The sequence below is a fragment of the Parambassis ranga genome, chromosome 2 (genome assembly GCF_900634625.1).
Source record: "Parambassis ranga chromosome 2, fParRan2.1, whole genome shotgun sequence".
Classification (NCBI taxonomy): Eukaryota; Metazoa; Chordata; class Actinopteri; family Ambassidae; genus Parambassis; species Parambassis ranga.
Window position 1 is genome coordinate 40142090 of NC_041023.1, and position 16543 is coordinate 40158632.

At 41.3% G+C, this 16543-nt stretch overlaps 1 protein-coding gene across 1 annotated transcript; it reads right to left on the reverse strand.

Annotated features, from left to right (window-relative positions):
* Positions 1 to 404: 404 nt before the first annotated feature.
* Positions 405 to 3963, reverse strand: slitrk1 (SLIT and NTRK like family member 1). The gene has a single exon (XM_028399312.1). The coding sequence runs from the start codon at positions 3961 to 3963 to the stop codon at positions 1855 to 1857; it is 2109 nt and encodes a 702-aa protein (XP_028255113.1). The 3' UTR covers positions 405 to 1854.
* Between the last annotated feature and the right edge of the window lie 12580 nt (positions 3964 to 16543).

The window sequence follows — 16543 nt, forward strand, 5'->3', positions numbered from 1 at the left end:
GTGGCAGGGGAGTTAGGGGAGGTGTAAACCCATCTCACATCAACTCTGTACACTCTCATTCTGGCCATAGTAGATCATCTGCCGAATTATGTGTCTAAATTAGGCATCTTAGTTTTAAGAAAATCAATTGGCAAAAATAAGTCATCAGCACTGGGATTTTACATCATAATAAAACAAAAATTGCACATTCCTCACCACTGCAGTTAAAGAATGAATCCTTTATGGAATACTGTAGTGTGCCCCCAAACCTTTTAATGTTTTTTTTCTTTTTAAGTCAAAACCAAGTTCATTTAGAGCAGCTAAGCAGTAGACCCCCCCCCAAAAAAAAAAAACAAAAAGAAAAAAAAAAAAACAAGGTATTCAGTCATGACATTGTTTTCATGAGAAACCATGCGTATCCCCCTTCCCCTTTAACAACAGTATCTCAAGTTCAAAATGCTGAATTGAAAAAAGGCATCTTGCATTATCTCATTATGTCCGTGTGTAGGTGCGTGTGACCTTTCTTTCCTTCCTGTATCACTGTGGCCCAGTTTGTTACTGTAGAAAGCACCCTCCAAACTAAAACAGCCTATTTCAAGCAGTAGTAAATACAGTGAGATTCTTATTTGGACAAGATTAGATGGCTTTACAAAAGCTCACAATATGATGAAAGTGAATCATAGCCATAAGCTTTTTTTGTGTGGAGGAATACTTTTTTTCTGACATTACAAAAGCATTCTAATCTAGATCAGTCTACCTGCTGCTTGTTTACATAGATCGAATTACACTTCTTTGCTTGGTTGTTGAAAAAATATGATGGTATAAACCCCCCATTTAAATGACTTCTTCCTGTCATTGTTGTTGTTTTTTTTTCCTCTCACCCAAAGCAGGCTATATTCATTGACACACAAAAAAGAACCACGAAACTGTTATTTTAGCTACATTAACTTTGCAGCATAAGCATCTGAGTGACGTTAATTGGTCATGCTCATCTGCATGTCTTAATATCTGAAAGTCAACAATTGGCACACCATAAAATAACAACAGTTTACATTCATAAAGGAGATGATGACTGAGCGCAGACATGGATTTAATCTGCACCATCTAGTATAAATAACCCCAATATTTATCGACAATCAAATGATAACAAACAGAAAAAGAACATGCACTGACAGCTTCACTTCCATCACTCTCTTTCCGATAGTCATCATTATTGATTTTTTTTTTATCTTCTCCAAACAAGTTTTAAAACAACAAATACAAATCCTAACTGCAGGTTCACAAAAAATAGAGAAATGGCACTTTGTAATAGTCATATATAATTCTTAATATCTATATATAGTCGTCATATTGATATAACATGGAAAGGGTCGAGTTTGCTTCTTTGTTGGTTATGGTGATTATGGTTCCTCGCCGTCGTGTGTGTGTTGAAACCATGCGAAATATCATCATGCAGATTATGATACATCGGTCCGAGTATTTACATTTACATTCATGCGTTCGTGCACCATTCCCCTTGTCCTGTCTCCTTCTCCCTTTCACGCACACACACCCACACACACGCCCTCTCCCTTGCTCGCTCTCCTTTTTTCCTCCCTCTTTTCTGTCTCATACAGATCCGTAGTCCGATTGCGGCAAATCGCAGAACTGAAAGGAGGAGGGAGGAAAGGAGGGAGGGAGGGGTTTTGGCGGCTTGGCATATACATATATTACAGTGGGGGCCTGTGCAGCAGCAGCAGACTGGCTTCCATGGTTCAAACAAGACATAAACAAGTTTGTGTCCGGCTGTGACGAACCGCATGATTCTTGCAGTTTTAGTGTCTGTCTGTGTGACTGTCTGTAATCCAGGTTTATTGTACTCGAGCAGAGTCCCGTTTACGCGTCGTTTGTTGTGGAGAGATGCGTGCTGCAGTCGAAGCCCCGGTGCGCGCCCGCGTCTGCGTGATAAGGCCCACTGTGCCAATATGAGGAGTCACACACTGTCTGTAAGGAATTGATCTCCGAGGCAGACGAGTTTCCGTCCCTCCTCTTTGATCTCTTTCGATTCCGCAAAATAAAGACAAGCATTCCTACAACAGTGAAAGCGGACGTGACGAACACCAACAGCAACCCGGGGACGAGCACTGAGATGGAGACCCTGTTCGGCTCCAAATATGAGTTTGAGCGCGTCCCCGAGTCCAGGGTGAAAGTGCTGTTTTTGGACAGGGAAGTGGGGGAGATTCGGTCATATAGTCTGGGGCACAGCAGGTCGTTCCGGACATAGCGGAAATCACGTTTCCAGAACTCTTCAGGGGACTCACACTTTAGATCGCTAACTATCACGTCGGCCCCGAGTTTCTCCGTCCACTGCTTGAAGGGCACGATGTTGCACGAGCAATCCCATGGATTCCCGTGCAAATCGATCTGTATGATTGAATTGAGCTGGTCTAACACGCCAGCTACAGGGAGATGGGTAAAATAATTATTATGCAGACTAATTTTGGACAAAGAAATTCCAAGGAAAGCATCCACTGGTAAAGATTTAAGTAAGTTGTTATTGAGGAACAGAACCCTCAGATTTGGCATGGGGCTGAATGCACCTGCCACTATCAGCTGGATGTCGTTGTATTCCAAACTGAGATATTCCAGATTCACAAGGCCCACAAACATCTCTGCCACCAGCGTATCCACATAGTTCTTATCCATATACAGCCACCTCAGCTCGCTCTGGTTTTGAAACGTGCTGTTGTCAATCACCTTGATGTTGTTCCCACCCAGATCAAGCAGATTGAGGCTGGAGTAGCCAAGCAGCTGGTTCTTCTTCACTGCGTGTATGTTGTTATCTCTCATGTTCAATTCATGCGCGGCCAGGGGCTTAGGCTTGAGGTTCGATAAGCTCTCGATCTTTTTGCCCTCACAGTTGACCCCCAGCCCCTGTCTGGAGCCGACCAGCTTGCAGTTGCATGGCTGGGGGCACGTCATGTTGTGCAGCTGCTCTCTGTCCCCGTTCACACCTGTCACCACTGGAGTGGGCTTCGTTTTCAGCTGCCAGTTCTCACGAGACTTGGAGTGGCTCTTGGATCCGTGGCCGCCAGGCGTCGGGGGCCCGCTGGCGTCTCCGCTGGGCTTGTAAGGCGTGGGACGAGGGCCACGGGGCTCCGATGTCTCCTCCTGGGTGGGAGGGGCGACCAGGCTGGTATCCGCGCCGCCACTCAATGATGGGCACAGCTCCACTTCTGACGTCTCGTTTAAGTCGCTCCCTTGCAGCCTGGTAGGAGCCTCACATATCACCTTCCCAATAAGCGCGTTATGCGGTATGTTCTCCAGCCATTCCTTAAGAGAAACCAGGTCGCAGTTACAGTCCCACGGGTTGTCCTCCAACAAAACCTCCGCAATGCCTGGTATTTGCTCAAGGATCCCCTCATAAGGCAACGTTTTGATTCTGTTTCCCCGCAGATCGAGATGCGTAATGGGCACATGTTGAAACACGTTTATAGGTAGCGCACTGATGAGGTTGTCGTTAAGTATTAACACTTCAAGTTTATTTAGGTCCCTGAAAACGGCGGGATCAATATCCCTCAATAGATTAAAATCAGCTTGGAGATATTCCAAGTCGTCTAACCCCAGAAATGTACTCTTCCTGAATGATCTTATCTTATTGTTATTGATGTGCAGCCTCTTCACCAGCTGCAGTCCCAGAAAGGCGCCGGGGACAATGTCGTGCAAACCATTGTTTTCCAAATGCAAGCTCACAGCATTGTAAAAGTTGGCGAACTCGTTGGGAAATAGCCTGGATAGAGAATTCCCGTGCAACAGCAGGTGATAAAACTGCGAGCTCGGGCCAGTCAAATGCTGCAGAGTGGTTAAGCTCCTTTTTTCGCAGTCTATGTGCAGATCTCCCTCTACCTCGTTGCAAGAGCATATCTGTTCCTTACAAACGTCCCTTGTAACATTTCCACTGGCAACACAAAGAGCCGCATTCAGTAGAACAATCCAAAGCAGCATTTTTCAACGTGAACAATTCATTCCCGGTTTCAAGACATACGAGCTGTGAATCTAGTCTGCATCAGTAAGAAGAAAAAGATGACATGTAGACATTTAGGGAGAGGATAAGGCAGTCTTTTGTAACAGATCCATGCTGCATCTAACCTGCTCTTGTGTCCAGACTTCCAAAATATAACCGTCTCTTTCACATCGACTAATTCCTCACTGCGTGTTTATGATAAAAAATCAACCAGCAGCAGTAGAGTCCAGCACATCTTTTGCCCTTTTTCTTTCAGTTCTTTTTAAGACTGACCTTGGCAGCGATAGGAAAAAAAGAATTAACAAATCCGTGCAGGTTTTTTCTCTCCCAGTCGTGCTGCTGCGTTTTGCAGCGTGGGGAGCTGTCCCTTCTCCCCTGGTGCTGAATTCCCACCCAGCGCTGTAGCTTTACAGGCGATCTCACCGCTGCAAAACGCCCGCATCCCCTCTTCACATCCTTCGGCGTCTCGCCTCGCTCGTTTGCGCCCCTTTTTCTTGTGTATGTGTGTGTGCGTGTGGCGATTCGGGAATCACAAAAAAAGGAACGCGGAGACTGTGTTCATCCTAGCGCGGTGCTCTAAGAAAGATCTGACACCCTCTACTGAGCTGTAATGGCAAAAATCCACCGACTGACTGAGGGAATGCTGAGAAGAGAGAGCAAGGGAAAAAATCAATTCACATATAGGCAAATAGGAGTATGTTTTTTTCTCCTCTTAAAAAAACAGTTTCGATGTTTTTTCTTCTCCACAGGCACAGAAAAAGGACATTTCTCGTTTAAAGCTCCACGGTAAAAGTGTCCAAGTCGGCATCATCCATAACAACAACAAAAAAAGCACTGCCGAGATTTCACGTTAGGATCGTGATACCTCTGTTCAGAGACTTCCAATACCCCCTCACATTCTCAAAGGAAACTGCGTTACTTTAACGGATCCCTCTCTTTCTATCTCACCCCCTCTCTCCCTCTTTCTGCTGTTTGTGCCACAAGCCTCCACAGACTTTCGCCCGTTGCTTTGAAAACACTGTTGAATGCGGTAAAAACAGTTATCCGCTACAGGCATGCCTCAGTCCGGCGGAAAAAAAACAGTTGACTATACAACAAACGATGCGTCAGTGTGGCACCCTATATGCGCATGTGTGCGTGACGTGTTGCTTTTTGTTTTTCCAAGATAAAATTCGGCCTGCAAAAAATAGATCTACAACTGCAAGAAAGAAGAATGGAAGTGACGTGAACATATTTCAATTTTCTATTGATTTGTATTATAGTACGAGATTATTACAACTCGACTCAACTGTAAGAAAGGATACCTTGTGCATTCTGTAACCTTATAACCTTATAAAATAAATTTAGGCAGTACCCATAATATTGTTTTAAACAAATCCAGTGTTCACCTACTAAATTTTTAACAAAAAGGTATGGATCTACAGACCAGTGTCCATCCATCATCTGAACCCGCTTTGTTCTGCAAGTGCAGGGTCACAGGGACAGAACAGTATATAACACAGAAACAAAATCTGCTCCTCTCACACACAAAACTCTGTTATTTTAGTTATTTTACTTGTAAAACAGGGTTCCTCATTTAACCATGTGTTTTACTGTAAAAATATACGTGGCTGCAAGCGAAATGTTTGTCCTTTAAATTAATGTTAAGCAGCCTGATTATTGGACGGAATTACATTAGGAGCTAACAAGTTCAGTCACTCAAGTAATTCTAATTACATAATGTTGGTACATATAGTTAAGCAAGGGGGAGTTAAGGTAGTTATCCTATCCTCCCTTCCTCCGCCTGCCCCCCATCACCCTCCTCCACTCTTCTCCAGTGCAGTGCTAAGTTGGAATTCAGAGGATGACCCCTCTCTCTGACGTCATTCTTTTATTTTGCAGAGAGGAAACAACACAGAATCACACATGTGTAACCAGAGACCAATCTAGAGAGTCAAGAGATTCCAGCAAAGCACCAGCAGGGCTTACAACAAGCAAAAACCTCATTAGGACTACCTACATGTGGCTGTAAAGCATTTCCATTATGGTCCATTGACTGGTTGTGATTCATCCCTCCCCAGCTGTCTGTTGACATGGTTGTGTGTCTGTGTGAAAGCTTTTTTTCTCTTCATGCCAGTGTATCAACTCATCTGCCTACCTGTTGGTTTGTCTGTCTCTTGTGTTTCATCCACATCTGCGTCTGCCAGTCACATCACTTTGTCCACAGAGTACTTCAGACATTTGCACTGTTGTGGAGAGATGTGCCTATTGTCTAGGGCTAATACCTAAATCATACATTATTGAATACTGTAATTTAATACACATATAGATGTATAAGCTATAGTATAAATATAGTAAATTAGGTAAAATTACCAAACTTAGTATGTAAGAAAAAATGTAGCTCATACTCACACTCTTTTAAACACACTCTGCAAACATATAAATAGTTCAGCGGACTCACATGATATACTGCGTCACAAAAACAAAAAAAATGGCTGCCAAATGTCAAAACAAGTAACAAGCTAGCAAACCTGCTAGGCTAACCTAAAACATTCCCTCAGAAGTGCAAAAAACAAAAAGTGTTTTTTTTTATTAGAATATGTTATTTTAATACATGAAATACGTAAATTACCATTTTAACAAGTTTAACAATTTTACCAACTATTTTGACAGCCATGTCGCACGTATGATGCAGTGTTTGTGTTTTTTGGTCAACCGGAAGTTAGCTACTCTTCCCACTACCTTCGACACCAAACTAGCCGGTGTAGTGTTTTTTTTTTTCTTTTTTATTATTATTTTGTAATACTGCAGAAACTAGTTATTTTAGTGACAAACAAAAGTATATGTCATTTACACGTTTACCTTTATGTTGTTCAGTTGCACAGTTTCGTACTAAAATCAGTTTTTATCGACGGTTTACATGACGTCTCGACAGGTGGTTGTCAAACCAGGCGCTGTGAACGCTCAGCGCAGGCACAAGGAAATGTGGATATCCCAAAGAAGAAAACAACATAAGGTGTGTTGCCGTGAATATCTGCATACTTAGCTTGGTTTGTTGTAGGCTAGTTCAAGATTTAAAAAGTTATATGTAATGATAGCAAGGACTGGAGAGAGAAAAGGAAAAGCCAGAGTGTAAATACGAAAGTGCACTCATAAGGGGCAACCTATGAATGCAGCTGTATGTGTTCCCCTAGTTATTCACAAGGTATCAAGGTAAGCATGCATAACTAGTACAACGTGTGTATGTGATGATGAATTGGATTGGAGGATTTCAACTTGTGACTGGTTTTGATTGTGTCTTTCACTTGACAGCAGCAGTCATTGTCCCTTTTACATCCTTGATTCTCCTTGTGGGAAATGCTTGTTCTTCCCTTGCTTCTAGGATGGACGTAGAAGTTGCTTAGTGAATATGTTGTTTTTAATTGATGTCCTGGTGTGTGGCAGTTCAAGGCAGGTAAGTGACCAGGTCCCTGGTGTGCAAAAAAGCAAATGGAGGCTGAGGGCGGCCGGTCATGCGGACGAGCCAAGGGCACATCACTCATTCACACTAATTAATTGGATGTTGGCTAATGTGTGTGTGAGTGGGTGAGTGTGGGTGGCAGTGGGGGAGTTGGAAAACATCAACAAGCTGATTTGTTTTGGAGTATACTTCCTAGGAGAGCAGCATGAGGATGCATGCATCATGTGTACAGCATGCATCCTCTTATTTACAGCAGGTAGGGGGTTTAGCAGTGCAAACATAGCTTAGTCATGCTTGTGCTAATGCTAATGCTGACTTCATTTTAGCTGTGCTCAGTCCTTGTAGGCCAAACATTTAAACTCTGATATAATCCCCCAAACAGGATAAATCATATTTGTATCAGGAAAAAAAGCCCTTATCTTGGAGTCAAAACTAATTGGATTATGAATATGAATGTATCCCAAGGAATAATTGCATGGGGCTCAGCATCATGATGTGATGCAGATACTGTCGAGTTGCATTAGTGTGATGCACGACCAGAGGAGTTCATACATCACTTGCATACATAGTTGCGGGGCTACATTGCAAGTGTGAGCATCACAATGAAGACAAAGTGAAGACATCCAACTCTTCACACAAACCCTTTACCTCTATGCAACCAAAATTTAAGCTTGGTCAGTACAGAAACCAGGAAGTACACAGCTACCAAAATTCCCTGCCTCAATCTTCTGCTTGATGTTAGCATCCTAAGGCTACTTTAACTGCTGCTAATGTAGCATCCAAGTCCATCCAATAATTGCCACCTTGGACACCTAGTGTAATGGTTCTAATTTAACATATGCATCTATTGTTATTCTCAGTGTGATAGTGTTACCCTGATGGTTTAGTCCATTTATTGACCCCTTAATGCAATTATTGATGAGCATGAGTGATTGTTAGGATTTGTCTTAAAGATAATTATAGAACTTCATTGAATCCTACAATTTAGGTTGTGTAATTGTTTTTTCAAATGCTTCATGTAATGGTTATTTCCATGGCTCCATCCACACAGAGGAAAAAAATAAATCTAATCAATAGCACTCAATCAGGCAACAATGTTGAGCTACAACATTGCTTGCCCACTCCTATTCTACCCCACAGATTTGGTAGGTATTTCTAATTGGCCATTATTTGCAATCACCTGTGATATGTTTTCTTTTTTATCTTCTTCTGTCTTAGAGTCAATGTAATTATCAGCAAGCTCCTACTATATGTCAGATTTCAGATCATGTCCACACTTGTTTAATCCTCCCCCTAGAGATATGTCTTATCCTTATCAGGCTTAGCCACCATGTTTTTTGTGGCAGCTTGACCTTCCCTCAGACTTGTATTTGAGGCCAGAAACGATAAAGGCATTTGGTGAGTTTAAGAGCCAGCTTCCTTCTAAACCACGTCATTCCAACAAATCATCTTGTCATACAGGAAATATATTTTTTGCCCTTTGCTTCTGAATCCTATGCTGAGATTTTGCATTGTGGAAGGGGGTGGAGAGTGAGCAAATGCATGCCACATCATCTAGTCTCCTACCTCCAGATGTGCAGGTTCATCTTTGGGAGAACTACTTTCTCCCAGGGCTTCAAAGGCAGAAGGGTTTGAGAGACTGAAATACTCTACGGGTAATTACAGAAAGGTCAGGAGCTATGGTAAGCTTGTTTTTACATCAGCATGTTCAGTGTGTGCAGACAGCATTCAAAATAAGACATGGCTGTTTGGGAATTGGTGGTGATTCATGCACTAGGAGTAAATATTGTTTGATCAGCAAACAGATTAGGAGAACAGGAAGAGGGCAGCGGTAGTCGAAAATTTTATGTGACATCCTGCCAATTTATTTCATATAGTGAAAGTCAGGAAGTGGATGCCACATTAGGACTTAAGCCAAGTGAGATCTAGGGTAATGAGTTATCTGTAAACGTGTAAAATAGTTAAAACAGAGAAAGTACACTCATGGTTCACTCTTTTGCATTCCTTTGCAACACCTCTGTTTTAATTATGCAGCAAAGGTCTTGCAGATGTGTCATGTACAGAAAAAGATTGGTCAAGTGCAGACTGGAAGTCAATGCAGCTATTGGCAGAGGCAGCAGCAGCTCTCCCGATGTATCGACCAGCAATGCTGTATGGGGAATCAGCAGAATGTTTGACTGTAAATCTATACATATCTATCTACAGTTAAGGCTCCGACCTGCCCTCTAACACAACTCATATCTGACCTGCTGAAAGTCAGTTGAGAATCCAGTGACACAATTCAGAAAGGAAAGCTTGCAGCATAGGAGCACAGTTTTGTTTTTGTTGCATGCTGCAAAAGAGTATTGTTTTTTCATGAGATTTAACTGTCACTGGCATGTCTTAGTCAGTGGCCTTAAAGGAGAGTATTTTAATCATAGCATCACTGCTGAATTATTTAGCTGTGAGGTCTTCTTATGCAGATTTTGTAGTAGGTCTTAACAATTTTGTTCTTTGTAATCAGCCGGTATTCTTTGCTTGTACAGGTGCGGCTGTGAGTGATTAGAAAAATGGTGGCTTCACAAAAATCTCTGAAAAATGCCTTTCAGTGAATGCAAGGACCAATGATATCTCTTTTTCTTATCAGTAGACCTTATATCGCCTTATCGCCTTAATAAATTTATGTTTTTGATTTTCTATCTCAAAAGTAAGGATAGAATGTAAAGACTGATAAAGATTATGGAACAAATTCTGATTTGGATTTTTGTTTTCATTTCTTTGGGGTTTTTTTGTAATACACAGCCATCCCTCATGATAAGTCAGCCAACAGCAGACTGTTTGCTTCTAAAATGTTTCTTTTTCTTTTATATATCTGCCCACGTAAACATTTACATAAAAGTCTGGCCTTAATCTTGTTTGAGCATCGATGCTGTCTGTTATTCAGCAAGTGATGTGTCTTCTTTGAGGCCTATATATACTTGAAGCAGAGCCAGTCTCTGTATATTTTATGTCCTTCATACCTTCTCATACCCCTCCTACATATTAAACTTTTAACACGCTCCCCAATAAGGTCAAAATCAGTCTCAAACATCCTCTGATTTAAGGTCTTCTCTTAAGCTGACAAAGCTCAGATCCTATGTTTCAAGATGCCACAATTAATGCCACAGTGGCTTGTTACCATGGTAGCCAGTTCATCTCTGCTGAATCAGTGCCCCCCCCTAACTTGGAACAGATACTTAGCAAGAGTCAGTGAGCAGCCCTGATCTCTTGGTAATTGGCAGGAAATCATATGAAAAGAAGTGCTCCTTAGTTGCATACGCCATTCATGATAAATTGGAGTCTAAGAGCCAGTGACAGCCGGATAGGACAAGTACTTGGTGGATGCTTGTCTGGATGCACTGGCGCTTAATAGAAAGTGCTAAAGGAAAACAGATACATTATACTGTTGGGTTAATTTAGCAGCATAAATTACAAGTGTACAATGAGTAGTTGTAAGGTGGTAAAATACTTTGGTAAGTCTTTATTAAAGTCAAGATTAGAAAGTTAAATCTGATCCTGCCCATTGTGATGCAGCAGCATCAGTCCAGTGTTGCCTCAAGAATTTTGCAATTACATCCCCATGAATTAGGAATGCCTGACTTTAGGGAATGTACAGTGCATATTTACCTTTGGATATTTACTTACTAATTTTAAATTCAACGTATGCATGATAAGGGGAAAAGGAAGCTGCCTGTAGCAGGCTTACAAGTCAAAATGGACACAAAACCACACTCTTCAATGAATGAAGCACGTCCACTTATAAGTCATACTTCCTGTTTTTGAGGCCCTGTGTCATTTCATCAGATCAGAGCCCTAGTTTTGAAAGGTTGGACAGTTCTGGGCCCACAGTTGGTGATCAGAGCTCTTCAATCAGGCTTTTGATTTGATTTTTCCTCTTTAATGACAGTGATGTATGGTTAGCCCTTCTCTCTGTACTTCACTTGATGATTTTTGTGGCAGTAGCTTTCATTTTCCAGGCCACACCTACATCATCATTCCTGTTGTGATGTCAAGGCTTGGCCTGGAGTAAGGAAAATGTTCATTGTTCTTGTATTTCTGTGGTCATGTTGCACCAATTTCATTTTTTTTCTTTAGTGTAAAAAAAAAACTTTTTTTATTTATAAATGTTTTACTGGTAAAATGTACATTTAATCACCAGTGCTAAATGAAAATGAGATACAAGTTGTGCAAGTTGTGTAAAAAGTGCAACCTTGTCTTTCAGTTTGAGCTAGGAATTCTTCATCTGTTCTTATAAATATATCAGTGATATGTGCCGCAGGCCCAAATGGACCTGTAATGTATAAACATTCAATTAAACCTCTGTATTCATCACACAGCACAATCACTCTGCAAAATCAATAGGCATTAAATAAGTCAAGTTGAATGTAAATAAGAAATCACAATTGTTTTATGATATGCATAGCAACCTCTGCCCGTATGTGTACCCACTGTGAAGCACTGGGACAGTTTGATGGCCTCTCTCTCTCTCTCTCTCTCTCTCTTTCTCTCTCTCTCTCTCCCTCTCTCTCTCTCTGCCTCTGTGGCATTTATATGACCAGTTTAGAGCCTGAAGCCTATAATGCAGTGGTAATCGTTGGGTCTGAAAAATGGCAGCTACATATGTATCTGTCAAAAGTATCGTCACTTTTTTTACTACATGACGCCTCATGCAAGAGTGAATTACTTGGGCTGTGTCACGGCTTTCCCAGGAGGAAATGTTTGGAAAGATTGAATCCTTTATCCTGTCACTCTCCACACAGGAAGATTAGACAACCACTTGGTATGAAACACATTTTTTAAGACTGGGCCTGTTTGTATGGAAGATGGACGACACTGATATGAAAGGCACACCACATTTATATTTATTTTTGCACATATATTCAGCTATTTTTTTCCTGTAGAGGAACAAGGAAAGCAACTCATTTCCATTTGTAACTTCAATTTGTGCTCTGCAATGCCAGCTAATACATCACCGTTGCATGCAGTGGTTTTTATTTTTCCATTCATACCCCAAAATATGCCACAAATACAGCATTATTAAAGTGGTAAATCTCAATCAGAGCTCATTGTGTTTACACAGCCCGCAGGTATGCATTACAAAAATGTTTTATAAGGTTTCAGGAATCTTATGAAATTAGGTGTCTTTACACGGAAAGCGCTCGGCCATCTCCTCTTGGTCATCTTGTGTGTGAGAGACGAAAAGCAGGTTGTCCTCTGTTTGAATGGTTTCTGGGCTTATATCCAAGGTTTTTAATCCTCATTTCATTGTGCACTCAGTCTAGCACAACTAATGCAGGCATGCTGTTCTGTGGCCAGTTTTCATGTGAACTGTGCTGTACAGCTAGTTAGGCAGCTGAAGGGTTGTTCTATCTGCTATTGATGTATGTAAACTGAAGATTATTTTAATCCTCTCGTTGGAAAAAAAGACATTTATAGAGCAGCAACATCATGCTCTGTCTTTTATTGTTAATTCAAACAGAATTCTGCTGTTTTATAGTAGTGTATAAGATTTCCATTATATCCCGAAGATTCTTCTTTACTGAAGCGGTGTCAGTGATCAGACAGAAGCAATCCACTGAGAGCTACTGTGTTTTAATTTCAGAGTCTGAGCACTGATAGAAACAGCACATAAGGCATTAAAAGGAATGCTGGAATAGCACCCTGAACAAAAGAAAGACAACAAAGGGCTACTCAGTGGCTTCTGCCAAAGAATGGGAAAATAATAAAATAAATAACCCTAGCAGCAACTGAAGTCCCAAAAGAGGTCAGCGTGACACCAAATTACACATTCCAAGAGACAAAAACTGACGCTGGGGCAATTGAGTGAACAAAAAAAGGCTGCAGCACAAAGGAGTGAGTTTGGACATCTTTTTTTCATATACTCCAGCCTCTGAAAGTCTAGAGAGCCGACTCACCACACTTATTACAATATTCTATCTAATCTTGCTGGTGGAAGCCTGCAGTGTCCTCAGTGATATAGATATTTAATGAACAAGGTTAAGGAGAAGTTACAAGGTAGAGGAGAGACAATCTTGGCATTCCAGACAGCACCCATGGGTACTTTAATTGGCAGAAAAGTATATATGTCTGAATAATCAAGGTTATTCTTAATGTATAGTCTGCATTACCAGTCCAATGTCTATTAATCTGCAGTATTGTTCATGCATGAGCACCGTCACCGCCATTATTCTTCCTGGACCCTGGCGCCAAGGTACTTCAGAACCACAAATGATTCACACCTATAAGTGTCACAATAGGTTGCAAAACACATGCAGACCCAGTTAGTAGATTCAGCACCATATTTAGAAACAATTACTGTAATTATGTGTGACAAAAGATAGATGTTGCAGGAAAGTTTTGATTCTAGCACCCTGCAGAACTGTTGACAGTGACACACAATTTTATCAGGAGCATGGACAGTGACAATCTTTGATGTTAAGCCTGGTTCTCTGACTGGTCCTGAATACTTGATTCAGCAACGTGGAAAATGAAATCACAGATGCAGAACAAGGCACAGTGACATGGGGGGGCAGTTTGGGGTGAACGTGATGTTGCTGTTTGGTTCAGAGGGTTGTGAAGCGCTAAAAATGTGGGGTTTTGTGATTTTAATTATTTATTTCCTCCCTAGATTTTGGTATTGGTTTGAAGTAGCTACATAGTGTGTCACGTAGAGCTGTAGATGCACAATTTACAATTCAGAATCATGAACAATGGCAGGAAATGTATGATTTGAAGGCGTGCCAGTGACTTATAATTCCTGATTCAGCACCATGGACAGAGACAAAACTTTGCATTATCTTTGCTTGGATTCTTTTTGCAAGCCTCCCAGTACGCCTTTGAATTCAATTAAAGCCCCATAGTGGAAAAAAATGTGAGCCACCAAGAGACCTGTTCTGCTGATGAGAGATATGCTTCATGTAGTTGTATTCAAAACACCCACATTTTCTCTGTGGGACCACTGAGAATCCAAAGGACTTGCTCAGAGAAGACTGATAGCAGTGAGGACATTCAGATGGGATTTGATCCCCAGCCAGACAAGTTCAACTACTAAAGACAAAGCCTCCTTTGAATTATTGAAAGAATGTAATTGAAAAATTCCACTTTTCTTTGTTGTTTATACCCCCTATTTAGGCAGGCAAGTAAGAGTAAAGCTAAGATTAAGGGAACTTTCTCATTAACTGGGATGCCTGGGGAGTAGCCGGGGTACTTCCTAATTGAGACAGTCTAAGAGTGGGGAGAATATATTGAGTGGGGCCTGTTGGGGTTTGATTCCAGGCAAGCAAAGGCACATCTGGGGGCGAGCCTAACTACAACATTACAGCATCGGGGGAGCCTGTACATGACTGCCGGTTGGAAAGAGTGCAAAAATGATCTCATGCAATGAAAGCACTTTGCAGAAATCCTTATCAAGATAGGATTAGGGGGAGTTTAGGGATGTAAACATCTACTAAATAAAGTGCAGCTCATGTAATAAGCCTACCACGTGTTTATGCCATAATAAATGGAAATGACTTTAAAATACTGACAACAAACTAGAATGAGTAAATGCAGTAATTCCTACCCATGACCTTGTAGCACAAGGGGGATATACAGCATGTGAACACAGTCTTCCATTGTATGTTGCATCCCCTCATCTAGCCCCATACTGTGAAAAGCCTGTCCTTCAGCTACAGACAGCAAAGCGCAGCAGGACAGCAAAGACCCTGAGGCAACATCTAGATGACTATTGATTTGTGAATGTATTATACACCACAGGTTGGATTATAGTTAGGCAAGTATGAGATTAAAACTCCTCTTTGTTTCCTCTTCATCTGCACAATATTCCACCATTCCTAGTGCAACAGTATGTTCATTTCTAATTTCTGAAGGAGAAATGGGCTTTTTGTAGTGGATGTTAAGCATAGATAGAATTACATGCTTATAGTTTGCAGTCGGATTGAATTCACTTTGCATGAAAGCATTTAATTAGACCTACCCTTTGAATTTAAGCTTCAAATCACACAACTCAAATTCACAAATGAATTGGATCTCAAAGGTCCTCCAGTCGGAGAGCCACAGTGACCCCAGGACTCAATGATTTAATTTAAAATCAGGGTCTAATTTAGGCATCACTCTAGGCGGGTGTTCTGCCTTAGTTTAAGGCCTCAAAGTGTCCCTGAGTGTGTGAATAATGTAAGTTCATCAGTAAGTCCCTTTGTTCTGTTTGAGTGATCCACTGCCAAACCCCAAAGTTTTATATAGGGTAAAAAAAAAAGAATATCAGATTTTTTTCTGCAGCACAGCTCATTTTTTTAACCATTTAGAAAAAATCTGACAACTAATATGCCGCTGAACTTATTTTTTTTTTGATTTTTTTTTTTGGGGGGGGACATATCTTCCTGTTCCTTATCATATAAAGATGCTTGAATTCTCTGTGGTAAAGGATTAGACTTGCCTGCCTTGCACCATCCATGCAGATCCTAACAGGAGACCACAGATCAGAGCGTAGGCAATACAAATAATTAATACTCAAGGGTGCTGGAGTTCTGGTGCTGTAGAAATGCTGAAATTTAAAAAAATGCAATGGAATGGGAGGCAGATTACAGCTGGGTTCAACAACTGTCAAATGATTGACTTTGTACATGTTTGATTTGTGCACGTGCAACTTTGTGCATGTGAGTCCCCATGTGTACCTGATATAAATCAATGTGACGAGCTGTAGTGTTCACCTTGAGGCCAGCACAGAGCTGCGGAGGCAGCGTGTTACAGGTGAGGTGTCAATCAGCAGGAAGTGTAGGCTCCAACCTCAGGTGTCATGTGGATTTTTAATACAGGCAGGCTGCACTCGCAGTAAAATCCTTCCGTTTTTTTTTTTCCTTTGTGCTCCACTCTCTATTTTATTGTTGTGATTGCACAGTATTGCCTTATGTTGTGCTGCTCTGCGAGACAGTCACACTGCGGGCGTCTCAGTTGGTGTGTCACCCTTTGATGACCTAATGTGGGCAGTGTGAGAGCATCCAACTGCATCTATATAGTTTGCAGCTACAGGAATGAGAGCTTTGCTGCTCTCATATTGTTTCAAGTTCACATTAAGAAACACAGCCAAATCTTTATTTTCAGATTAA